Source organism: Diceros bicornis, chromosome 5, assembly GCF_020826845.1.
Source record: "Diceros bicornis minor isolate mBicDic1 chromosome 5, mDicBic1.mat.cur, whole genome shotgun sequence".
NCBI classification, from domain to species: Eukaryota; Metazoa; Chordata; class Mammalia; order Perissodactyla; family Rhinocerotidae; genus Diceros; species Diceros bicornis.
The window spans coordinates 46,770,753-46,797,192 of record NC_080744.1 but is presented as its reverse complement, the minus strand read 5'-3'; the positions used below and the strand labels follow the sequence as shown (position 1 = coordinate 46,797,192).

The window sequence follows — 26,440 nt, the reverse complement described above, 5'->3', positions numbered from 1 at the left end:
CTTAGAACTTTTTTTAACAGAAGAAGATCAAAAGAAACTTCATGATTTTGAAGAGCAGTGTGTTGAGATGTATTTTAATGAAAAAGATGACAAATTCCATTCTGGGAGTGAAGAGAGAATTCGTGTCACTTTTGAAAGGTTCAGTAACTCTTTAGTTATAATTGATCATATGTCAGAACAGATTCTATTAGTTATGTCTCTCCTTGTTCAATTTATGTATGTCAAACAAGTAAGTTTAATAATAGTTTTACATTATATATTGGGAGAGAGTTCAGTTCTTTACTTCTAATACTTCATGTAAGTCAGTCTCTTGTTATTTTGTGACCTTTGTTAAAAAGGGCAGAGAAGAGTTAATGTTCTCTACTGTTGCATGGAGAAACATAAAACTATCCTCATTATTTTAAAGCGTTTGTTTCTTTCTGTTGGCTTTGCTACATTCTGGAAGCATATGGTGTTGGTGTAGTTACAGTAGTGATAATGGTGGTTCTATGTATATGTAGCTGTATACACGTTTTTTGTGTTACTTTGATCTGGGGAAATTGGAATGAATAGCCTATGGAACAGAAGCATTTTTCGAAATCTTTAACATTTTATTAGAATAGCATTGGATCTTTTTTAAACATAAGGTGTGTCTTGTGTAAGTAAATAACCTTACCTTATTTTATGTCTTACCTTGTTTGAGTTCACGTAAAATTTCTTTCTTTTTATCATTTATTAGGATTGCAAATAGAATTTCTAAAACATTAATCTTTAACATTTGTAAAAAGCCTTTTTCTCTCCTACAGAGTGGAGCAGATGTGCATTCAGATTAAAGAAGTTGGAGATCGTGTCAACTATATAAAAAGATCATTACAGTCATTAGATTCTCAAATTGGCCATTTGCAAGATCTTTCAGCCCTGACAGTAGATACATTAAAAACGCTCACTGCCCAGAAAGCTTCAGAAGCTAGCAAAGTTCACAATGAAATCACACGAGAATTGAGCATTTCCAAACATTTGGCTCAAAACCTTATTGATGATGGTCCTGTAAGACCTTCTGTATGGAAAAAGCACAGTGTTGTAAATACACTTAGCTCCTCTCTTCCTCAAGGTGGTCTTGAAAGTAATAATCCTTTTCTTTGTAATATTTTTATGAAAGATGAAAAAGATCCCCAATGTAAAGTATTTGGTCAAGATTTACCTGTAGTACCCCAGAGAAAAGAATTCAGTTTTCCAGAGGCCGGTTCCTCTTGTGGTGCCTTACTCCCAAGTGCTGTTTCTCCTCCAGAACTGCGACAGAGACTACATGGGGTAGAAACCTTAAAAATGTTTAGTAAAAGTCAGAAATTAGGTAGTACATCTAATAGCATACCACATTTATCATCCCCACCAGCCAAATTTTTTGTTAGTACACCATCCCAGCCGAGTTGCAAAAGCCACTTGAAAACTGTAACCAAAGATCAAGAAACTGTTTGCTCTAAAGCTGCAGAAGGAGATAATATAGAATTTGGAGCCTTTGTAGGTAAGTTTGGCAAACTGATATTTGTATATCAATATTGTTTACTTTTTTATTATAATAATTACCTTAGAAATAAAAATAAATAGCTAATTAATAAAACCATGTACTTGTGTGACAAGTGAACTACCTTTTCATACAGCATAGTTCTAAAATTTTTTAAAGGAATCAGAAGTGAGAGAAATAGGTTGAATTGGGCTATAATACATTGGCACATACCTCTTTGATGCAATTTACTGTGATGACAATTGTCCGGAAAATTTGGACTCTGTCTTTTGAATTTGAGGATCTCTGATTAAATTTAATGAACTTTTGTTGAAAGAACCTGAGTGATTCATAAGTGTCAGATATTTGGGGAACACTAGATACAGGGGAGGCTAGAAATAACTGGAAAGGAGCATGTCTTATATAAATAGAGTGACCGTATAATTTTTCATCAAAACCAGTACACTTTTGAGAGTGAAAGGATGCAGTACTAATAATTACATTGACAATAGGGAAAGCCTGTTTTCTACATGGGAAATGAGTACAGTCATGTGCCACATGTGGTACAGTCATGTACATGTGGTGCTTTGGTCAATGATAGACCACATATATGATGGTCGTCCCATAAGATTATAATGGAGCTGAAAAATTCCTATCGCCTAGTGATGTTGTAGCTGTCGTAATGTCGTAGTGCATTGCTTCGCATTACTCACGTTTGTGGTGGTGCTAGTGTAAACAAACCTGCGCTGCCAATCATATAAAAGTATAGCACATACAATTATGTATAGTACATAATATTAAAATGATAATAAAAAACTATGTTACTGGTTTATATATTTACTATACTATACATTGTATCATTATTTTAGAGTGTACTCTTTCTACTTATAAAAAAAAGTTTACATTAAAACTGTACGACGCCGTGTTACACCAGTGGCAGCCTTATACATCTTGTGTTTAGCGTGTCTCTTGATCGCATCATTTTCTCTTGTGCTTGATTTAATCTTGTGTTCTTTTGTTCATCATGGCCCATAAATGTACAAACTCCACTGGTAACGTTGCCAGTAAGAGGCCACCTCAAGTGATTGACCTGGAAACAGAATTAAAAGTGATTGAGGACTACGAAGGTGGAAAATCAGTGATGGTTATTGCTCGCCAGTCAAGCGTGTGCCATTCCACAGTAGCTACCATCTTGAAGAACAAGAACAAAGTGACAGAAGCTGTTAAAAGATCTGCTTCGTTGAAGGCAACAAGACTAACAAAAACTCAAGAAGGGCCTTTATCAGACATGGAGAAACTTCTTGAAGACCAGACACAGAATCATATCCGTCTTATCACTGTGGTGATCACCACCAAAGCAAAAACTTTGTGATGTTGAAAGAGAAGGCTGGACCCAACTATGATGTTGAGTTTACTGCTAGCTCTGAGTGATTTAGACAATTCAAGAATCATTATTTGTTACATCCTGTGCAAGTGAGTGAGGAGTCTATGAGTGCTGCTGTGAAGGCAGCTGAAGAATTCTTGGAAACTCTAATTAAACTGATTGTGGAGGAAAATTACTTGCCAGAGCAAATATTCAATATGGATGAAACCTCCCTATTCTGGAAATGGATGCCTGAAAGGACTTTTCATCCATAAGGAGATCAAGTCAAGGTCAAGTTCCAAGGCTTTTAAGGACAGGACAATAGTCTTGCTCAGGACCAATATTGCAGGCTGCAAATTGAAATCCTTTGTGATCTGGCACAGTGAGAACCCCAGAGTCTTCAAGCATGTCAGTAAGCACACACTGCTACTGTACTACAGGAACAATAAGAAGTCATGGATGACCCAACACCTCTTCCAAGATGCCCTCCTGAATTGCCATGTTACCGAAGTGGATAAGTATTATTTGGACAATAACATATCTTTCAAGATTTTACTTATTGTTGGTAATGCTCCTGGACATCCTCCGTTTATTGATGATCTTCATCCCAATATCAAAGTGGTGTTTCTCCCTCCAAACACTACCTCTTTGATCCAACCAACAGATCAAGGAGTTATAGCAACTTTTAAGGCCCACTACCTGAGGAGGACCTTTGCCCAGGCTATTGCTGCAAATGAGGAAGACACTGATGCAATTCTGTCATGCAGCAACTATGACTGCATCGAGAACCTTGCTTGAGCTTGGAGTGATGGCACCAGAGTGCATGAATGGCATCTGGGAGAAGACACTCAAGAGGTTCGTCCATGACTTCAAAGGATTTGCCAAGAATGAAGAGGTTGCAAAAATCAACAAGGATGTGGTTGAGAAGGCAAACAACTTAACCTAGATATGGATGAGGATGACATTGAGGAGTGCCTAGAGATGGTTTCTGTGGAACTGGCTAATGAAGAGTTGTTGGAACTGGAACAGGAATGCATAGCTGAAGAAGAGGCAAGAGATAAGGAAGCTGCAGGAGAAGAAAAAGAAGAACTCCCAAGAAAATTCACGGTGAAAGGTTTAGCAGAAGCTTTTGCAAACCTCAACATACTCCTTAAAAATTCAAAAACATGGACCCCAACACCAAAGATTTTCATTAATAGAGAGGAACGTTCATAGTGTATTATCTGCTTACAAGCAAACCTATGATGAAAAAAAAGAAGCAAACCACCATGGGCATATTTCTGAAGAGCGACACCTCCTCAGGGAGAGCCTTAGGCGGGTTCTTCAGGAGGTATTCCAGAGAAGGCATTGTTGTCCTAGGAGATGGCAGCTCCATGTGTGTTATTGCCCCTGAAGACCTTCCAGTGGGACAAGAGGTGGAGGTGGATGACAGTGATACTGATGATCCTGACCTTGTGTAGGCCTAGGCTGATGTGTGTGTTTGTGTCTTAGTTTTTGAGAAAAAAGTTTAAAAAGTAAAAAAATTAAAAATTTTAAAAATAGGGAAAAGTATATAGAATAAGGATATAAAGAAAGAAAATATTTTTGTACAGTTCTACAATGTTTGTGTTTTAAGCTAAGTGTTATTACAAGAGTCAGAAAGTTAAAAAGTTAAAAAAACTTAAAAAGTTTATTTAAACCCTGTGAAGGCTTACTTTATGAAGTTAAAAGTTACAATAAGCTGAGGTTAATTTATTATTGAAGAAAAAAATTTTTTTAGAAATTTAGTGTAGCTTAACTGTACAGTGTTTATAAAATCTACAGTAGTGTACAGTGATGTCCTAAGCCTTCACATTCACTCACCACTCACTCACTGACTCACCCAGAACAACTTCCAGTGCTGCAGGCTCCATTTATGGTAAAAGCGTTATACAAGTAAAGCATTTTTTTTCTTTTATACTCTACTATACCTTTTCTGTGTTTAGATACACAGATACTTACCATTGTGTTACAGTTGCCTACAGTATTCAGTACAGTAACATGCTGTACAGGTTTGTAGCCTAGGCGCAATAGGCTATACCATATGGTCTAGGTGTGTAGTAGGCTGTACCATCTAGGTTTGTTAAGTACACTCTATGATATTTGCACAATGATGAAATCACCTAACAACACATTTCTCAGAACATATCTCTGTCATTAAGTGACACATGACTGTATTTATGGTCCACCCATTTTTATACCCAGAGAGGAGAACATTTCAGAAAGGAATGATTCATTCTTATACCTCAGATAGCTCGAGTAAAATAAGGACTGAAAATATATATTTTTTCGCAATAACAGCATATTAATGACTTTGGTGAAAACTGTTTTAGTGAAGGAAGTGGTAGAGGGAGGAGCCAGATTATAGTGAAATAAAGTGCAAATAGGAGGAGGAAATGTAAAGGGTGACCGGGGGTGACTCTAAAAAGCTTGGCAGTGAAGGCAAGAAGAAAGAAATAACTAATATTGTGGTTTGTATGTTTGAAGTTTTTTATTTGTTTTGTTTTTAATGATGATGGAGACTTAAGCATATTTAAATGTTGAAGGTATGCTGTATGGAGGGAAAAGGTGAAGAGTGAATGCTTCATAGAGCTAGCCAGGTCCCTAATATTTGGGAGAATATAATGTTCTAACAGTCTTCCTGTTAGGTTATTAAAGATTAAAATATTTAACAAAGAATTCTTAGAAAACAGCTTGGGTTGTTTTTGGAAATAATCGGAATGTTTCAAGGTGTGAATGAGGCCCTCTGTCTCTTTAGGTTTGAGTTTTTCCATCAGGTGACTTCCTAACCTTGTCTTTAACACTTGAGCCTTCTCACCCTAGAAATTTACCTAGTCATGGAACATGTATAAAGATTGTTCAGAGAATATGTTATGTCCATGTAAAATCTCTACAGTAAGGCCAACCCTGTAAGTTACCTAGGTACTGAGTTTGCTGATCTCTGCTGCTGGGCTACGTGGAGTTCACTGTGGATTTATAGAGACAACTTTGCCTACCTAAAATCTATCCTAATTTGTTTGTTTGTTTTTGAGGAAGATTAGTCCTGAGATAACATCTGTTGCCAGTCCTCCTCTTTTTTGCTGAGGAAGATTGGCCCTGGGCTAACATCCATGCCCATCTTCCTCCACTTTTATGGGACGCTACCACAGTATGGCTTGATAAGCGGTGCGTAGGTCCATGCCCAGGATCCAACCCTGTGAACCCCAGGCCACCAAAGCAGAGCGTGCGAAATTAACCACTACACCACCAGGCCAGCCCCCCAATTTATTTTTTAAAAACACATTTTAGCCTGTTTGTTAATGTCTTGCCACTGGAATGGAGATAGATATCTATGTCTATATATATATGGTATGTGTATATATGTATATGTTATGCATATATAATAAATATATACTATATATAATGCTTTTATATTTTATTAACAGTAAAAATGATCGCTCTCCATTTTTCATTTTAATTTTCAAGCAGTTCCCTTCATATCACATGTTGGATTCTTTTAGGAGGCCTTTGACTTTTGCTGTTACTGTAAACTGAACTACTCATCTTCTTGACAGATATTTTCAATATTTATCAAAAGAGCTATGGGAAACTACAGAGCCATCAAAACTACTTGGAAAACAACATAAATCACTTGTTTGTATAGACTGTAGGCCATGACGTTATTTGATAGATAAGAAAAAACAAATTTTTTTGTTGTAATTTTTTTTTTTGCTCTTAAAGGACACAGAGATAGCATGGATTTACAGAAGTTTAAAGAAACAGCAAACAAGATAAAAGAAATGTTATCTGTAAGTAAATAGTTACAACAGTACAATTCAACTTTATTTCGCTATTTTGGAGTTTAGTTCAAAAGAGAAGTAAACATTTTTTTCAGTAAAAATACAGTTTTAGGAGAGACCATCATCAACATGATCCCAAATATTTGAAGCTATACACAATTTGAAAAAAAGAAGAAACAACTGAGGAATATGAAAAAATGTGCAAATAGCTTGCATTTTTTTATTAACTAAAATAAAAAAACGTCACCTATTTAACATTTCTGTTTTTAGAAATACTTGTTCCTGTACATTTTCCATTGACTAAATACTTTTTGAACTCAACTCTTTCCCAGGCCCAAAAGTTTATTAGAACATAACCCTGGCTCTCAGGGAGCCTGTAGTCTAATAATAAAAAGCTGAATATGCCAATAACTACAGTATAATGTGCAAGTGTAAGGTAATAAGTGTTTGTTAAATAAGTTTTAAAATGTATAGAATAACTGGTGAAAAAGGTGTGTTTCCCGGCTGAAAATTGGTTTTTATTGCTTAACTGTTGCTTTCATAGTTACCCATAACTATTTAGAGGCTTAAGGGTAATAATACAGCTGCACCGAGATAAGTAAAAGGATTGTGGAAGAGTGTTAAGCTTCTCTATCCCTTAAAGAACTTAAGTTGTGGAATGATCAAGTGACAAATAAAATGAAAACATTTTTCCTAAAGCTAAAGCAAGGAAATGATAATGACATAATATAAGAGTTTCTGTGAATGACTGTTCCTCATTTGATCCATAGTTAATTGTGTAATTGCTCTCAAGACATATTAATTATTACCCTTCATATAAAAGGTAGACTGAAGTGCATTTTGATGATAGAAATACTAACATTTGTATTTTTAATAGCATATATTCTGATTCAAATATTGTACTAAAATGAATAACTTAGTTTAATGTCTGTTAATCAGATATTGTTAACTTAGTATTTAATTGGTGATTATATGCAAACTGAGACGTAATGATTACATGGGGTTCTTTTTCTTTCCATATTTGCCTTTAAGTTTGTATTTCTTACCTCAAATAGGACCAGCAGAATGACATAAGAAATACAATTATGGAGTATTCACATATGCGTAAATATCAGGTAAAGTTTCTTTGGTACATGTGAGAGTTAGAAAGTCAGCTTAAAATATGCATATACCTTTAGATGGAAGAAGTAGGTATTAGTTCAGTGGACTTATAAGACTATAATTTGCATGATGTTTTGTAACCGTTTTAATTCTGTGGCATACTTCTAAAGATCAGAATTTTCCATTATATATGTAATGCCTTAAAGAGAAGGAGAGAACTAAATAAATGGATTAAGTGCATTTAGGTAGCCTTAGTTGACACATGATGAGGAAAAGAAAAAGAAGGGAAGAAGAAAGGAATGAGAAAAAGTAATAAGTAGAATGAAGACCAGACAGATCTCTACCAAAGTTGGTTTTATAATTCTTAAAATATAGACATGATATATCTACATTCCACATATGGTTTTTCTTGATCAGGTTTTAACTGAAGTGGTTTTTAGACGTAAATGAAGTGTTTTATGGACCTTCGTAAGTTTCAGTAATGCTGTTTATAATTTGGAATTGTTTAAGCTTAATAAAATTTCTTATCACATTCTCTTTTTCCTAAATGCAAATATCCTTTCATTTAAAATCCAGACCCAGTATATTATTTAGTCCATGAGAGCTCAAGGCCTCTTATTTTAATCCTTCCTTATAGTAAAATTAGCTGTTCAAGTGGGATGTACATTATAATTTGGGTAGTATATTTGTTCACTTTTAATTAGTGAAAGTAATTTTTTAAATGTTTTAATTTTGTAGTTGGGTACTTGGAGTCCAAGAATTTAAGAGATATTTATTGATACCCTTTAGCAGCTAGTAATAAAACTTACTAATATAGGCATTAGTGCCTGACATGGTATTTGACCCCAGATTTGACTCCAAACCTGTGCACTTAAATGACTGTATCACAAGACTATGAGCTTTGTACTTATGTGTACTTGTTTAGAGGAGGGAAAATATTTCTAGCTGAAGATGTCAGAGAAAACTGCATAAAGGAGGTAGGATTTCTTAAAAGCTGTAGAAAGTAGGCAGTTCTATAGACAAAAGGGTATTTCAGAGACAAAATGGCAGAGACAGAGGATATATAGAACATGGTAAAGGAAATGTTAGTTTGACTAGTGAATACGCTTATCATCTAAGGGAGTAGGAGATAGGGCTATAAAATGGTCCAGCATTAAGGGGGGATTAGAAGTATGTTTCTTGTATGTGGGATGACTCTTCTCCATACAGTCATTTGGGAATATAGGCTAACACTGCCTCTTCCATCTTATGGCTCTGCCACCCACCAAGGTCCTGTAATCATTTGCATGCAGCTAACAGAAGGGAAAGGGAAAGAGAAGCACAGGAGGTTTTTGTGAGCCAGGCCTAGAAATAGCACACATCATTTGCTCTGAAATTTCAAAGGGAGAATACTTAGTCACATGCCATTGAAGATTTTTGATTATCCTTGTCGGACCATTAATCCAGCAACAGCATACAGGATGAATGGGAGAACCATAAGCACAGGAGATTATTGGGAAGTTTTAATCATAACTCAGGAGAGGAGTGCTCAGATCTTGACATAGACGCATGGAAATGGAAAGAAAAGTTTCCAAGCCCAGATAATAGTGACTGTTGTAGTACCATGTGTAGAAATAGGCAAATTGGAAAGAATGTGAATTAGTATGGGAGGGATTAGATTCTGTTTAGAATAATTAAATGTGAGAGAACAGCAAGCCAGTAACATAGGAGTAGCTAAATGATAGTTGAAAATGTAAGACTACAGCTTGAGAGAGAAACCAAGAGGAATGATATATACTGCCATAGGATATCTTCAAAAGAGAGAAGGTCAAGGTGAAGAGTAAACCTGAGATTCAGATGTTCCCACTTCTTGGGAATTAAGAGGAGAAAAAAGGTACAATGAGTTAACATTCATAGAGTGGCAGTTATGATATTGAAGCAGCCATCACAGAAGCAATGCAGGAGAATTTCAAGAAGGGAGAATGTATAGTAGTTGCTGATACTTCAGAGAAGTCTAGAATAAGATCTTAGACCACTGAATTAAGTGGCCTATATGAATGCGATTTTAGTATATTGGAGGATGCAAAATAAAAATTGTGGAGATTGTAAGAGAATAGAGGAATTAATATCATTATATTCAACAGTAACAAAATGGTTCAAGAGTTTGAATGAGTAGCAGACTTATTAAAGGCGTTTGTTTTTTTCTTAATTTGCTTAATAAATTTATGAATGTTTTAATATGAGGGAAAGGAACCAGTAGGGAAACCAAAGATTTTTTTTTTAAGTTGTATCTCTTGTTTTATCTTTGAGTTTCTTACAGGGAGAGAGAGCTGATCGGAATTATAATTTAGAAAGCAAGGGGACATAGAAGGAGTGAAATCAAGCACTCAAGGATGATATTCTTAGGAAGAAAAGTGTAACTTCTTTTAAGATAGGAGGACTGACAGAGGATTGTCATATGGATATTTTGAGTTGGAAAGAAATGATGCTAAAACTCTTTAACTTATCACTTAAGATCTGTGTGTTTTATTGCATATAAATATACAAAATTTTTTTTAAAATTAAAGGGGATAAAAGGTAATCTGGGGAATTCATTGATACTTTTAAGGCGTTTACTTTTCCAGTGAAGTCGGTGGAAGCTGGAGTGGAGTACACAAGGTAGAGAAGGTTTAGAGGAACCGTTGTGTGGAGTTGTTAAGAAGTCAAGAGAAAACCAAGAATATGACTTCTTAGCTACAGAGTTGAAAATAGCATGAATTTTTAGTAGCTATATCAACAGTTGGAGTTTTGCCAGGAAGACTGAGGGCTGGGGGTGGATATCGGGAAAGTAAGTCTTTGGAGTAATTCTGATGAAAGAATTGGCATGACACCACAGTAAAAGGTTAGAACTGCTCATGAGGTGGAACTCTTAGAGTTGTCAAACTTAGCATGTCAAAACCTCAAATTCACCGTCATCTCCCTGCTCAGCAGACATACTTCTCCTCCTGTATTTTCTACCTCTCTTAATAACATCAGCATTCTAGTTTACCGAGGCAAAACGGCACTGCTAGTTCTCCTGCCAAATCTAACTGGTTTTGCTTCCTAAAAATTTTTTTTAGTATCTCTGCTCCTCTCAATCCTTAGTAGCAATTACCCTGACTTAGGCTGTCATGCTCTAATTTTTATTTTGTTGAACTTTTAAAATGTCTTTAACAAGGTGTCACAACAATTGAAAGAATTGTATCACCACACTCTGGTGGCATCATTTTCCTGTTGTGAAGCACTTAATATACATCGGAAATCATTTAGGATGAAAGCGTAAGCTATCAGGGTTTCTCCACAGGTTTCACCTTTTAGCAGTGAACCTATTGAATGAACTTAAAGCAGGAGTATGCTGAAAACTTTTAAGTGAGCAGATAACTTACTGGTAAAAACAAGAAGAAATTACAAGTTTCTGTGAGTGGGCAGAAGAGTGGTGGCTATGTTTTGAATTCAACAATTTTGAGCAATTAGAGGAAAAGAACTGAAACTGTAATTAATAGAATAATGAGTTCTAGCTCATGATGATCGGAGACTGAGTTCTTGAACATTTGTGAGTTATACACCCCTTTGAAAATCTAATAAAAACTACAGACCCTCTTCCCAGAAAAATGCACATACATAAAATTTTTTCTATTAAAGTATAGAGTTTTAGAAATAACTTGAAGCCCACTCATTAATTCCAAGCTAGAATTTGTCACAGAACCATCGTTCTGTGAAACTGATATGTCATTGCATCAAAGGGTGTATATCAAGGAAAGTACTTAAATAAAGCAAATAAGAAATAGCTAGAACTGGTTCCAAAAGAAACAACTAAAATCAGAAAGGAAATTAAGAATTGCTTGGTGACTACAGGAAGAAGGTTAGTACTCTTTTGCTCAGCTGTATAAATCAGCTGTAATATGAAGAGTGTAGAGCATCTAAAGTTTTAAATTTATTTAATGAAGGTATAGTTTATTGTGGTAGTAATATTTTTAAACTCACTGTTTCTGAGAGGTGATAGAGGTTTGGAAGTATTTTAAAGTTGCATAATAGTGTGACCTCTTTATAGTTGAAGAGAGGAAACATCATGAAGGTATCAGATCTTCCCCATATTTTAATGCAATTCATTACTTCATCTGGAAAAATGAATAGGTAAAAAGAAGAAAGTGAGGGAGAGTTGGTTATTAGATACTAAAATATTATACAGGTAGAGTAGTTGAAACATGAATATTTAGCAAAACATTTTGGTGACTCCAAAATAACCCTTTTACAAATAAGAATTTAATAAGAAGGGTTGGATTAGAAATTGATGAGAAAGGGAATGCTTTGTTGATAAATACAAATTGGACAATTGGGTAGAAATTTGGAAAAGTCTTATGTTCTCATATCACTTTATAAGCTCTGATGAATTCCAGATTTAAAAGTAAAAATTCAAATCATAAAAAACTTAAAAAAATAGAAATGTTAAGTCAGTAAAGCCAGGAGGGCTTTCTAAACATACAAAGAATAGAAAATATTAAGGGAAGGATGCAAAGAGATTTAAGTACCTAAAAATGTAAAGCATACATAAGTCAAAACAAATTTGAAAAAAAAATTGAAATTTGACAAATAATAATCATATAGATCTTTCTTATATAAACAGCTCATACAAATCAATAAGAAGGCTACCAAAACTGCCAAAATGAAGTCACCCTTCCACTCCTTCTCCCTCCAAATCGTCCATGTTAGTGTAAAATAGTAGCTTTTTCTTTTTTCGGAGAATTGATAAATGTTTTATTATTTTCCCTACCTTTTCCTGTTTTTTCCCCCAAATATTTTATGAACTTGTATTACTATGAAAAAGGAGTCATTCGGATGGATTTATGAACTGTAAGCAGGTTAGCGTATTTTGATGCAATTTTGGGGATTGACATTAAAGAAAGTAACTGTAATCTGTACTATACCTTCTGGTGTCCAGGTAGAATAAAGCATATTGAGCTAATAAATCTAGAGGCTCTCATACTACTTAGAACAGTGATTTGAAATTCAGTTCAATTGTTTTTAAATTTTGTCTTATGTGCAATATGCAGAATGATATTCCTTCTGAAAACACTTTGAAACACGTGAGGTCTCATGCTGGATTTACTGAGTGTCACAAAACTTCTCTTCCTCTTCATTCAGAACAAGGTAAGTGTTTTGATACTTGAATTATCTTAGCAACTATACTCATTTAAGCTTTAAATGTATTTTATGTGTATCATACCACCTGAGCAATGAATGTTTCGATAGTCAGAAAATGAAGATTCTGGTCCGTCATTGTTGCTGTAACCTTGAATAAAACACAATCCTAATGTTCTAATATTTTTTACAAATTGTTTAATCCCTAAAGATAAAATATAAAGATGTGCTTTTTACAGGTCTGATGTCTTTAACTTTTACAAATGAATCTGTTGTGTTTATTCTGTATAGTCATTTCGTCAACATATTTTTCTAATTTAACTTTTAAAAATAGCTAATACATTTATTTGGTTCAAAATTAAAATAGACACACACAAGCACTTTGAAAATCAGTCTCCCTCACTCCAGCCCCACACATAACACTGTTATTTTTGTTTATCCTCTAGTTTCACGCTTATACAATCATATATGACTATATATAGTTGTTCTCTCTCTCATCTTTTACACAAGAGGTAGCATACCATACATGTTGTTCTGCACCTTTCATTTTTCATTTAAAAATTAAATGACCTGGGGGTGTTTCCATATCATGCTAATTATGAGTCAAAGTTATATATTCACATAAATTTACTGTTATTCAACTTTTCAATTATGTGCCTATAGTAACAGATTAAAGGAGAAAAATCATATGATCATCTCAATAGCTGCAGAAAAGGCATTTGATGAAATTCAACATCCATTCATGATTAAAACTTTTAGAAAAGGAAGAATAGAATGGAGTTTTCCTTAATCTGAATAAAGAGTATCTACAAAACGTTATCACAAATATTATACTTCATAATGAAATACTGAAAGCCCAAGATGGGGAACAAGACAAGGATTCTGGCTATTGCCGTTTCTATTTAACATTCTAGCCAGAGAGATAAGGGAAGAAAAATAAATGGTAGAAGGATTCAGAGGGAAGAAATAAAACTCATTATTTTCAGATAACATGGATGTTATTTCTAAAGTTAGCATGCTTATAATTTTGCATCCTTGTATGTCAGTTTTAGACAATATCTATTGACCTCCCACTAAAGAAGGCAAGGATTGACCTCTTTTTTCCCCTTGCTCTCTGTTCCCAAAACACATGCCTTTACCCTTTCCCACCAATGTAGTTAGATCATAATTTTGGCTAGATCAACACTAGATTCTCTGCTATTTGACTACATTTCTTCAGGTTACTCAGATATATAATGTATTCTGTCAGTTGCATCATCTTGAAAAAGTTTTGCCCAGAGTCTTCTAATGTACTTCAGTCTGGTCTTTTTGCCCTCTACACTTGGAATACAACTTTTGTTCTACGATTTCCCTTCACTAGTCATCTGAGGTTTTCCTTTATTGTATCATGAAGTTGTAAATTCTCTCCAAGTTAATTTGTTGTTTGACATTCTGACTTTTTTTAAAAAATAGGCTTAATTCTGAAGTTTGTTTGGGATAAACAAGATATGACAAAGGTGGCATCTTAAATCAGAAGGGAAAGATGAACTATTCTTTTTTTTCCATTACTGTCAAATGATGTATATATAAGATTATTAATTTCAACATTGTTTGTTGTAGCAAGAGATTGAAATGAGACCAAATGTCCCATCAGTAGGAGTTTAGTTAAATAAATTTTTGTATATCCATAGTATGAAGTTCAGTGTAGCATCAAAATAGAATAGAGAAGTCCTCTGAGTACTGATAAAGATCTCCAAGCTTGAAGTTAAAAAACCAACAGCAAAACCCCCCAAGATATATAATATATATTATTATGCTACCATTTCTGTAAAAAAAAAATATATATATATGTATATATATAGGAGGGGAGTATACACACACACACAAACAAACAAAATATCCCTGGAAGGGTACACGAGAAATTAGAAAGCAGGGGAAGAGCAAGACTTTTTCCTTTATACTCTTTTGTTTCTTAGTGCCTTTTCAGAAAAATAAATTGAATAATTTTGATGTCCTGCCAAGATACCTGTGGGCCTCATGTAATGCTTATGTTCAGCAGTGTTAGGAACAGGATAAGTTAATCTTATGAAAGTTATACTATGCCTAGAAACACTTTGTGTTTGGTTAACTGGTATTTTTAAAAATTTTAGTTGTGTAACTTTTTTTTTTTTTTTTTTTTTCTCTAAGTGGAAAGTAGCAGTAGAAGGCCATCTGCAGAGGAAACTCATGAAGTAGATTCCAAAGCAGCTTTATTACCGGTTTGTACATTTCAGTTAAACAAATGCATATTTTTAAATACAATATTAGAGAAGAGCTAAAAGATGATGATATTTGAGATTATATCTAGCTTTCAAAAATAACTTTTACTCTAGAAAACTGACATCAGTGCATGTGTAGCAGTTATAGAAAAGAGTTTCTTCCTGTAGTGAATAGTCAGAAATTTTTAAAGAAAAATTTATGCAAAAGAAAGGCAGGAATTTCTGTTTAAATTGAAACTAATTATATCAGGTCATTCTCAGCCAATTGAGGTAATATTTGATTTTACAAACACTCTTTAAAAGCAGACTCTGGCAACCAAGACAAATAGCTTGGGAGAAAGGATAAAAATTGCTCCTTTGTAGTCAAGTATAGAAATGAGTGATCATAATTATGATCCTGGATTGTCAAGAACATATTAACTTACATTCTGCTGTAAGGAGATAGATTGTATTATTAAAAATCATGTTATTAAAAATAACTATTTCAATGGGGAGAGGGGGTTAGTGAACACAGAGTTTAACAATTCCTCCTTTCTGGAAGGACCTATCCCGAACCTGAGTTGCACAATTTTGCCACAGAGCTCCGTTGAATATGATTTCACAGTGCCTAATTGTTAAACTAATGGGAGTAAACTTAGACAAACAGTAGGAGATTGCTAATAACTTGAGAGCAGAATTATTGGTTACAAATTATAAAATAAGTATGATTAAAGTTATTAAAGACAGAAAGTATTACAAATATGAAAAAAAGAAAAGATACTACTCAAAAAGACTAGCAAATTTGAAAACAATCTCGAAATAAAAAATAACTCAGTGGGCGTTAAAATAACAGGTTAGGCAAGCTGAACAGAGAATTACGAATTTGGACCAGAATGTAACAGAATTATAATTAGATGGAAAATGTATGAAAGGTAAAGAGACATGGAAAATAAATTGGCCTTGAGAGAGTAGACAGAATTTGAAGAGATTATAAATGGCTTAGAATTTTCCAAATTGATGAAATATATGAAGATTCAAATTCAAGAAGCGTTAAGTCCCAAACTGGGAAAGTAAAAATAAATCCACACCTAGAAATATCATTATGAAACTGCAGAATAAAAACCATAGGCACATACACAGAAAAAGCCTTCACTGAAATATGCCTGAATGTTATTAGTAATTTTCTTTATTCACAGTTTGCATGATATTAATTTTTCCCTTTATACTTGGATATGCTTTTCTTTTGGCAATGGGCACATATTTTCAGAGTCATAGAAACAAATGTATATTTTAAGAAAAAAATTATCATCAGAAACAACTGACTGGACTATAATTATGTTGTAGGAAATAACACTAGTGAAATTCTTTATTCCACCTTATGGAATGGCCTTATGGTAATTATATCCATTTGTTATCTTATTAGTTCAGTTATATGAAACAAGGACTTCATATTGATTTTTCAGCCCTTCGTTCTTAAAACATACTATAGGAAAAAAACCACAGTTAAACAGTTATGCTTCATCTAGAGATTTTTTTTCTTTAACTTTTTGTTTGTGTTTGGTTTTTACTAAAGGATTGGTTACAAGATAGACCATCAAACAGAGAAATGTAAGTAAGCCTTTTCTCATCATTAGCCTGAAAAGTATCATAGTTATTGAATGTTGTCTTTTTTCTGCTATTCGCATCATCTCTTTAACACTCCTTTATCTATGGATGATGATTATTTTAGCATCTCCTATCTTTACATAGAAGAAATTAGGGGAACTCATTTATTATGAGTTAATGTATACATTTAAATTTTTAATTTTGTATAGTTATACTATAATTACAACTCTACTAAACTCTTCCTTATAATGATACAATTATGATTTTATTAGTCCTGTTTCCAACTTGCTCTTGAATAAATTTATTCAAAGACCTAGTTTGACACTTTATTTTTTATTTATTTTTTGTGTGTGTGAGGAAGATCAGCCCTGAGCTAACATGCCTGCCAATCCTCCTCTTTTTGCTGAGGAAGACTGGCCCTGAGCTAACATCCGTGCCAATCTTCCTCCACTTTATGTGGGACACCGCCACAGCATGGCCTGACAAGCAGTGCATTGGTGCGCGCCCGAGATCCAAACCCAGGCTACCAGCAGCGGAGCGCCCGCACCTAACTGCTAAGCCACAGGGCCGGCCCCCTAGTTTGACACTTTAGTTTTGCGTTTACTTAACTTCTCTGCCCATCATTCTGATCAACAAACCTTGCATCTGCTTTTGGAAAACACTTGGATAATAGAGCAGTAATACACAGTATACTTTAGAAAACTTGCATACAGGGATATCCACTAGAAAGCTGATGTGGTAATCCAGAACAAAAAGTAGAAACTAAAGGCAATCCGATAGGTAATCATCCCCAGAAAGCGAAAAATTTTAGTACAGGTTAAACATAAAGAGGAATCAAAGATAATCTCTGTGTTTCCAGCCTGGGAATTAATATTTAGGATTCCAAGGGACATTTAAGAAAAATGTCATCTTGTTTTGACACCCATTTGGTACTGGAAGCGTGGTAGAGTTACTCTCTGATTTGGACTACTTGAGAAGGGAAGCCAATATGAGGGAAATTATTATATATACTACAATGTTTTCCCCATTTTCTTCTGTGCATCAGAAATAGATGTGTATAAATAGAGAAGAAAATAAACCAAGTGCCTTTGGTTTGCAGTTCAAATTCTTTGGGTGTAATATGAGGGAAATTATTATATATTCTACAATGTTTTCCCCATTTTCTTCTGTGCATCAGAAATAGATGTGTATAAATAGAGAAGAAAATAAACCAAGTGCCTTTGGTTTGCAGTTCAAATTCTTTGGGTATCCTGGCCCTAGATGGCGTTTGGACCTATCTGTAATCAGATCTCTTCAGAGAATAATGTCTTTTATAACCAAAACTGTAGGATGTAGAGACAGAATGGATACTTGAAGTTAATGTTAATTCAGCTAACAAGAGAACATTGTCTTACAGAATACTGACCCATTGAAGTACCCAGAAAGGTGGATTTGGTCAGTGCTCTTTGGGTGCTGAGAAAAGAGTAGTTTTCAGCAGCAGACAAAAGGATGATGCTAGCATCAAAATACTTCCTATAAAAAAAATTTATATTATTAAGATGAAAATCAATAGACATCAGGATCAGATTGAATGTAAGAGCTGGAAAGAGACTACACAGGTCCTCTACTCCAGAGGGCCTTTCTGGATCTAGTCCTTTTAGTCCTGAGCAAGGCCACATAGCTGTGTAATGGGAGAGCTAAGCCTCTATCCCATTTTTTTCTTAATTCCCATGTCACTCTCCTTTCTACTACACTTCTCTCTCTAATTTGCACTGCAATCCGTGGAATTAATAAAACCTCTACTTGGTATCAATATATGTTGTTATAAATAAATATATTGAACATTGGAAACACATTTTTTCAGCATTAGAAATTGAGTTTTGCAAAAGGACGTCTGTTTGCTATTCTCTTAGTTCTTTGCCCATCAATTCTATTGAAGTGTTTTTAGAATCCTGCAAAGTATTTCAAGGTGTTGTTTTAGTACTGGAATGAATCTCCACAACAGAGAAGTCATGGAATATTTTACTCTTCTAGTACTGAACCTTCAATTTGGCACCAAACTATGAATAATATTTATGTAGGCATAAATCGGAGGTACAAGTTTTTAATAAAGTATAGGCATGTGGATATATACATATCCATTATGAATTTGGCTTAAAGGAAATAGCAAATATTCAAACAAAAGTGAATCTGAATCTCACAGTTCCTTTAATAATGTTATATTAAATAATCAAATAACTTCATAAAATAAAAAATTATGTGGTAGCCAAAACTGAAATTGTGGCACAAGTTTTATAACATATTTTTTGATATTTCTTTAGGCCATCTGAAGAAGGAACATTAAATGGTGAGTCTATGTGGTAGATTTAATGTGAAGAAATGAGGATCATATATGATCTATTATAGCAAATACCACATTATCCTGGGTAAGAAATTTTAGACTTCATGTTTGACAAAGCCAAGGTAGTAAAAAATTCTTCTGCTTCAGCTGGTTTCTCTTCAATATAGATGTTTCACAAACACATGAACTCACCATGTGAATGATAATCTATGTACTGTCACCACACCCCCCTTCATCCCTGCTCCCCAGCCTGCGCCTTCCCTTATATTCCCTGTTTTAGTGAATGATAATCTTTGAGTCGACTAGGTGAACCCTGAGAGGGAGTTAGTCTTGATCCCCTTGACCTTGCACTCACAAAGTCCTGTTGTATTTACCTCAAATATCTCTAGAATCCATCCTCCACTGTACATCCTGCTGCTGCTTTCAGTTCAGACCTTCATCGTTTTTTGAATTTTTTGTTGAAGTATGATATGCATACAGAAAAGTGCAGATAAGCCTCCACCTCAGTGAATTCTCACTGCGTATTCCCCTGTAATCAGCACCCTGATCGCAAAACAGAGTTTTGCCAATATCCCAGTTCCTTGTGTCCTCTTCTTGTTATACTTCCTGCCCCTAAATATCACAGTAGGTTAGTTTTACTTGTGTGTATGTATGTGGGTGTGGGTGTGGGTATGTGTGTGTATATATATATACATGAAATATATAAATGGAGTCATACAATATTTACTCTCTGTGTCTGGCTTCTTCCTAATATATGTTTATGAGATGCATCAATGTTGTCTATAGTGGTAGTTTGTGCATTCTCACTACTATACAATATTTCCTTGTGTGAATATACTGAGTTTATTTATCCATTCTACTATTTGATGGGCATTTCAGTAGCCCAGTGTATGGCTATTATGAATAGTGCTGCTGTGAGCATTCTTGTTCGTGTTGTTTGGTAAACATAGGTATTTATTTTCTGTTGGCTATATACCTGGGAGTGGAATTGCTAAGTGGTAGGGTATGCATATGTTCACATTTAGTAGTTACTGCCAAAAAAATTTTCAAAGTACTTGTGCCAGTTTGGGCTCCCTTCCAGTCTATCTTCTATTCTGCCACCAAAATGATTCTTCTAAAAGATCTGATCTTGTCACTCCTCTGCTTTACATTTTTCCCACTGTCATTGGATAAAATTCAGTATCCTTTCTTAGCATTGCATATTTGGCTCTTAACAATTTGGTATTTCCTGCTTCTGTAGCTTTACCTCCTACAGGTATGCCTGTACTCTTCCTCATTAATTTGCGATCGTGGTTGCATATCTGAATGCTTATAGAGAATCACTTGTATGATGACACAAACCTACAGAATTAGAATATTTTGAAGTGAGATCTGGGTAAGTGTATGTTGAAAAAGCCTCACAGGATTCTGATCCCTGTATAAAATTAGTATTGAAACCCACTGTTCTATTCATACTAAACAACTTGCAGTTTCTCAAGTATAGCATGCACTTGAACAATTCCATGCCTTTGCAAATGTTGCCCTCACCACACCACTACCTTCCAGACTACTCTTTTTTTCCCCGTTCTCTTCCTCTGAGTAGGTCTTCAACCAGGAGGCATTTGGTTACCCTCTTCTATTGTTCTGTAGTGTGTGTGTGTGTGTGTGTACATACGTATATCTACACACACACATATATGTATTTTATACTTATCACACAGTATTAAAACTGTTGACTAACTTCCTTTTCCTGCAAGACAATAGGTTCTTTTTCATTTATATTCTAGAGATTTAACACATAGCAGATTCAGTTTATTCTCCATCTGTCTCACTACAGTTAAAAAGTAAAGTCCTCAAATACATTTAGAGATGGAGTAGGGGCTTTTTTGGTATGTTTCACATTCCAGGAGTTCATCTTCTCATGGTCAACCCATTAAAATGATTATATGGCTATAGGCCCTAGTCCCCAAAGGTCTAAAACTAAGAGATAAAAATATTTTTTTTTGAGTGGGAGTTCTAGGAAGAATGCAGTTTATGAAAGGAAAGCATGAAGCGTCAGTGCTTTTGCCCTTCCAGGTGTCTGAGTGCAGTTACCACTAAGCTGGCATAATGAAATAGGGTAGTATAGCGCATGATGGACATATTTTATTCCTGTTTTTTCTGTTTTTGTGAAGAGAGCTTTACATGAAGGAAACTTAGGATGATTATAAGAGAATGTATGAGCAAAATTGATGCTGCGTTAGTAGTTTTAAAAGGATCTCATTTGTTTATTTGCCGTTTTAGGTCTCGCTTCTCCATTTAAGCCAGTTATGGATACAAACTACTATTACTCAGGTCAGTAATATTAAAAACAAAATTTAGTAATATTTTGAACTTTCAGGGATTTCATTATTTCTCTTTCGTTTTTGTGCAGCTGTGGAAAGAAATAATTTGATGAGATTATCCCAGAGCATTCCATTTACACCTGTGCCTCCAAGAGGTAAATCTGAAAAGTAAAGAAATAAAAGAGAAAATAAACTCTTTATTAATATGTGGTTTTAGCTATAATATAGAACATAGATGGTGACAGAAAGGACAATCACATTAAGAAGTGTCAATTTCATATAAATTTTAGTTATCCTGACTACTACAAGAGTCACTCATGCTTAAATAGAAGGAAGCATCAGAAGTATTGAATTTCTCAGGGCCGGCCCAGTGGCCTAGTGGTCAAGTTTGCAGGCTCCGTTTCAGTGGCCCGAGGGTTCACAGGTTTGGAGGTTCGGATCCCGGCACGCACTGCTGCACCGCTTGTCAAGCCATGCTGTGGTGGTGTCCCATATAAAGTGGAGGAAGATGGGCACGGATGCTAGCCCAGGGTCAATCTTCCGTGGCAAAAAGAGGAGGACTGGCATCAGATGTTAGCTCAGGGCTGACCTTCCTCACAAAAAAAATAAATAAGTAAACTCTTTAAAAAAAAAAAAAGTATTTAATTTCTCTGTTTCTGGCATATCCAGAAGCAGTGGTGTATTCTAACTCAGGAAAGCTCTTGATCCATTGTCTGGTAATGAAAGCATAGATAAATTGATATCACAGAGTTTATGTGACAGATAGTTCTAACCTCTTGTCTAAAAGTTGAATTTAGAAATGTTTAAAAGTCCAGTTGCTTTCTAAAAGTTTTTCTCGAAAATGTTCACAGTTTCAAAACTTACCATTACTAAATTCACATGAATTTAGAGATGTTGGTAGATTTCTGGATTTCTGAGCATTTGTTGCCCTTAAACGTCTTTTATAAAACTACAACTTGGTCCATCTCATCTTTTATTCCTTACTTACTCTTAACCAAAGATACCTGATTTTTATTTTTATTCTACCATCTCATTTTTAAAGAGTCATGATTTGACTTTAAAATGTGTCCATTCATGTTGCAGGTGAACCTGTCACAGTGTATCGCTTGGAAGAGAGTTCACCCAACACACTGAATAATAGCATGTCTTCTTGGTCACAACTAGGGCTCTGTGCCAAAATAGAGTTTTTAAGTAAAGAAGAGATGGGAGGAGGTTTACGGAGAGCTGTCAAAGTACAATGTACCTGGTCAGAACATGACATCCTCAAATCAGGGCATCTTTATATTATCAAGTCTTTTCTTCCTGATGTGATTAACACATGGTCAAGTATTTATAAAGAAGATACGGTTCTACATCTCTGTCTCAGAGTAAGTGCTAGTGAATGCATAACAGTTGAACATTATTTGAGCTTCATGTTTTCACTTCTAAAGTATGATAAACCAAGTAAAGTCTTGGTTTCAGTGTTGAACAAGGGTTTGTTTTTTCTGTTCTGTAGGAAATTCAGCAACAAAGAGCAGCACAAAAGCTCACATTTGCCTTCAACCAAATGAAACCCAAATCCATACCGTATTCTCCAAGGTAAATCTTTAAATTTTTCTGGGATCTTTTAGTGTTATGTGGATTGCATTCTCTTTTGACTTTCATTATTGATGATGAATATTTAATTATTTACCCATTTTAACAAACAATTAAAATTTTATTAACAAAACTACTAGTAATGTCTATAACTATTTTTCGTAAGGTTCCTTGAAGTTTTCCTGCTGTATTGCCATTCAGCAGGACAGTGGTTTGCTGTGGAAGAATGTATGACTGGAGAATTTAGAAAATACAACAATAATAATGGCGATGAGATTATTCCAACTAATACACTGGAAGAGATCATGCTAGCCTTTAGCCACTGGACTTATGAATATACAAGAGGGGAGTTACTGGTACTTGATTTACAAGGTAAATTTATTAAAATATTGCTAAAGTGAAATTGTGCAATAGCTTCTGACCTATTCGTGTGTTATGAGTGATATACAGAAATCTGCTAATTTATAGATAGGTAAAATCTTAGGGCAGTAGAAGCTGTTTAAAAAACAAGTCAATAACAGCCGTAGCATATAGCCATTTGAGCCCTGAAGAGTGAGATTGGCTACCTTAATTGTTATTTAAGGAGTACAGATGTTTTGATAAGCACAAACATGTGCTTTCCTATGCTACTCTTAGATGTGTAGCCTTAATCTTTTGAAAGTATAAAAGACCATTTCTTTAAAACGATAAGAAGTATCTCTCTTATTCCTGATGTTTATGTTATCTTTTGCCATAACTAAACTACCTAAATATTTGGTGGATTAAAATAACCATTTTATTTGTTTACAGTTGTCTGGTTCTGGAATTTGGACAGGACATAGTAGGGGTGGCTCATCTCTCCTGTCCCTTCGGAGGGTTCAAATGGCTGGAGACTAGCTTGGACAGCTTGACTGGAGTCAAATGTCTGAGGTCTTTGTTCATTGACAGCTGAATTCTCAGTTTTCCACCAAGGATCTCTCCACATGGCTAGCTAACTTGGGCTTTCTCATAGCGTGGTAGTTTCAGGTAGTTATACTGCTTCCATGGCAGCTGGCTTCCTCCAGAGAGAAAGCTGAAACTCTTAGGGCTAGGCCCAGAACTGGCCCAGATCCCTTCTGCTACATTTTATTGGTTAAAGCAAGTAATAATGACAGCTCAGATTCAAGAGGTAGGAAATAGATTCCAGCACTTGGTGGGTGGAGCAGCATGTATACAAGGAGGGAAAAACTGATCATTGCCATCTTTATAGATAGAGTCTGTCATACATGTAAAAGAAAGAAGAAGAAATTGTGGCTGAGAGAGGGCAGATTTGCTTAATGTCCGTGCAGCTTCACAGCAGCGTCAAAGGAAAGTACAATTGAGCAAGTTGCCAGCTTTGTCTGGGTGGTACTTTCACGTTATAGCTTCCGTAATTTTTTTCGCTAAAGTTCAGCCTTAATTTCAAATGTCAACACAGACTAGATTTCAAAATCACATAGGAACAACTGTTTAGAATATTCATCAGTTGATGACTTCTTTCATTATATATATACTCACAAATATGAAAGATTTGTTAAAAGCAAACAGTTGGTATTTCTTCAGCTTAAGAAAGAAAATCTGTGTGAACGTAATTGTTCTTTTTTCAGTAGTTCATCATTTTACATAAATGATTAAGTGGTATATGTAGTGAAAATTCTTATGTATGATATTAGGCTAATCCAATTAAGTGAAAAGGATCTTAGTTAAAGTATATTCTTTTTTTCTTTTTTTGTGAGGAATATCAGCCCTGAGCTAACATCCATGCCAATCCTCCTCTTTTTCCTGAGGAAGACTGGGCCTGGGCTAACATCTGTGCCCATCTTCCTCCACTTTATATAGGACGCCGCCACAGCATGGCCTGACAAGCGGTGCATCGGTGCGCACCCAGGGTCGGAACCCGGTCCACCAGCAGCAGAGTGTGCACACTTAACTGCTACGCCACGGGGCCGGCCCCTAAAGTATATTCTTAAATAAGTATCCATTAATTATCTTCAAACATGCATAGGAAGGGAGGCCAAACAGATTTTGTAATTAATAAGATGGCAGTTATTTTCAGGAAGCAAAGTAATTGTGATGTTCTCTACGTAATTAATATGGTCATGGAGGCATTTTTTCAGATATTATTTAGATGATTTTATGATAAAATAATTATTTTAGATGATTACTACAAACAAGTTACAGTATAGAAATATGTAAAGAACAAAATCTCATCTCTACTCTTTCTCTACCTCTGTGAAGACAAATACACAAATGGAGGCTTTTTTTTTTCTTATTTTTAATCATTTTGTTTTGTGTTGTGATTTTCCTTCCACTGGGATCATGCTATGTATATGTGTGTATATATATTTCACTTGTTTTTTTTTCCAGCTAACAATATATCATGGATGTCTTCTGGGTGATTACTGATAAATCTGAGTTATTCCTTTTTTTTTTTTTTTTTTTTTTTGGTGAGGAAGATTGCCCCTGAGCTAATATCTGTTGCCAGTCTTCCTCCTTTTGCTGAGGAAGATTAGCCTTGAGCTAAATCTGTGCCCATCTTCCTCTGTTTTTTGTTTGTGGAATGCCGCCACAGCATGGCTTGATGAGCAGTGCGTAGGGCCGCACCACAGATCCAAACCCACGAAACTCAGGCCACCAAAGCGGAGAATGCGAGCCTAACCACTATGCCACCGGGCCAGCCCCTGAGTTATTCCTTTTAATAGCTGCATGATAGTCTGTAGTACGGAGGTATAGCGTGATTTGCATCCTCTGTTGAGAGACATGCATCCTGTTTTTAATTTTTTTGCTGCTACAAATAGTGCTGCAACAAACATACTCACGTATTGCTACTTTTATTTCCATAAAGTATATTCCTAAATTGGCTTAGTAAGAAGAGATGAGTGCAGTTTTAATAGCTACTGCCAGGTTACTTTTCCAAAAAGTTGTAGGAATTCATACTTAGCATAGTGTGTGAGTGCCTCTTTCTCCACAATCCCTCCAGTACCAAATATTCTTGATCTTTGCCAGTTTGATGAATAGAAAGTAGTATTGTGTTTTAATTCTGGTTTTTCCTATTGTGAAATTGTAACCATTGTATTAGATTTTGTTCTAATGGGTTAAATATTTATGATTATTCACATGTCAGTAGGTGTTCTTTCTTTATATGAATGAATAGATGAGAGAGACTGAGAAGATTTAACCACACTTATAACATCTCTAGGGAGGGCTGGAGGTGAAGGAAGATGTTCATGATCTTGTTCTTTATGTAATCTGCATCTTTTGCAAGAAGATGTATTTATGTGTTAGTGTGTGATTTTTCAAAATCCAAAACACTTTAAAATGGCCTATAGATTATGTCTTCATGTACCTAATTGTTCTTTGCTAACTAAGGTGCAGCAAGGGCAGATTGTGTAGACCTTTTACATAAGGAGATATTTGTTTGCAGCCTTAGCCCTGTTGCTTCAGAAGCTGGTGCCATCAGGAGCTCACGTGCCTACCCACCAACCCTGACATTTAACTCTCATTCACGTCGCAGGAGCTATTTGTTCCTGGTGCAGTGTTGAGTCAT

At 35.1% G+C, this 26,440-nt stretch overlaps 1 protein-coding gene across 4 annotated transcripts in view; it reads left to right on the top strand.

Moving 5' to 3' along the window:
• Window positions 1–26,440, top strand: part of TRPM7 (transient receptor potential cation channel subfamily M member 7) — a 123,895-nt gene that overhangs the window by 88,403 nt on the left and 9,052 nt on the right. For 3 of the 4 annotated variants that reach the window (XM_058541552.1, XM_058541554.1, XM_058541555.1), the window contains exons 25-37: window positions 6–138; window positions 786–1,501; window positions 6,582–6,649; window positions 7,696–7,755; window positions 12,790–12,886; window positions 15,044–15,114; window positions 16,667–16,701; window positions 18,999–19,024; window positions 21,281–21,331; window positions 21,411–21,476; window positions 22,405–22,688; window positions 22,817–22,899; window positions 23,063–23,268. In XM_058541552.1, the coding sequence (XP_058397535.1) occupies window positions 6–138; window positions 786–1,501; window positions 6,582–6,649; window positions 7,696–7,755; window positions 12,790–12,886; window positions 15,044–15,114; window positions 16,667–16,701; window positions 18,999–19,024; window positions 21,281–21,331; window positions 21,411–21,476; window positions 22,405–22,688; window positions 22,817–22,899; window positions 23,063–23,268 (1,896 nt within the window). The remainder of the gene's footprint in view (window positions 1–5; window positions 139–785; window positions 1,502–6,581; window positions 6,650–7,695; window positions 7,756–12,789; window positions 12,887–15,043; window positions 15,115–16,666; window positions 16,702–18,998; window positions 19,025–21,280; window positions 21,332–21,410; window positions 21,477–22,404; window positions 22,689–22,816; window positions 22,900–23,062; window positions 23,269–26,440) is intronic. The other variant, XM_058541553.1, reaches the window with a different exon arrangement.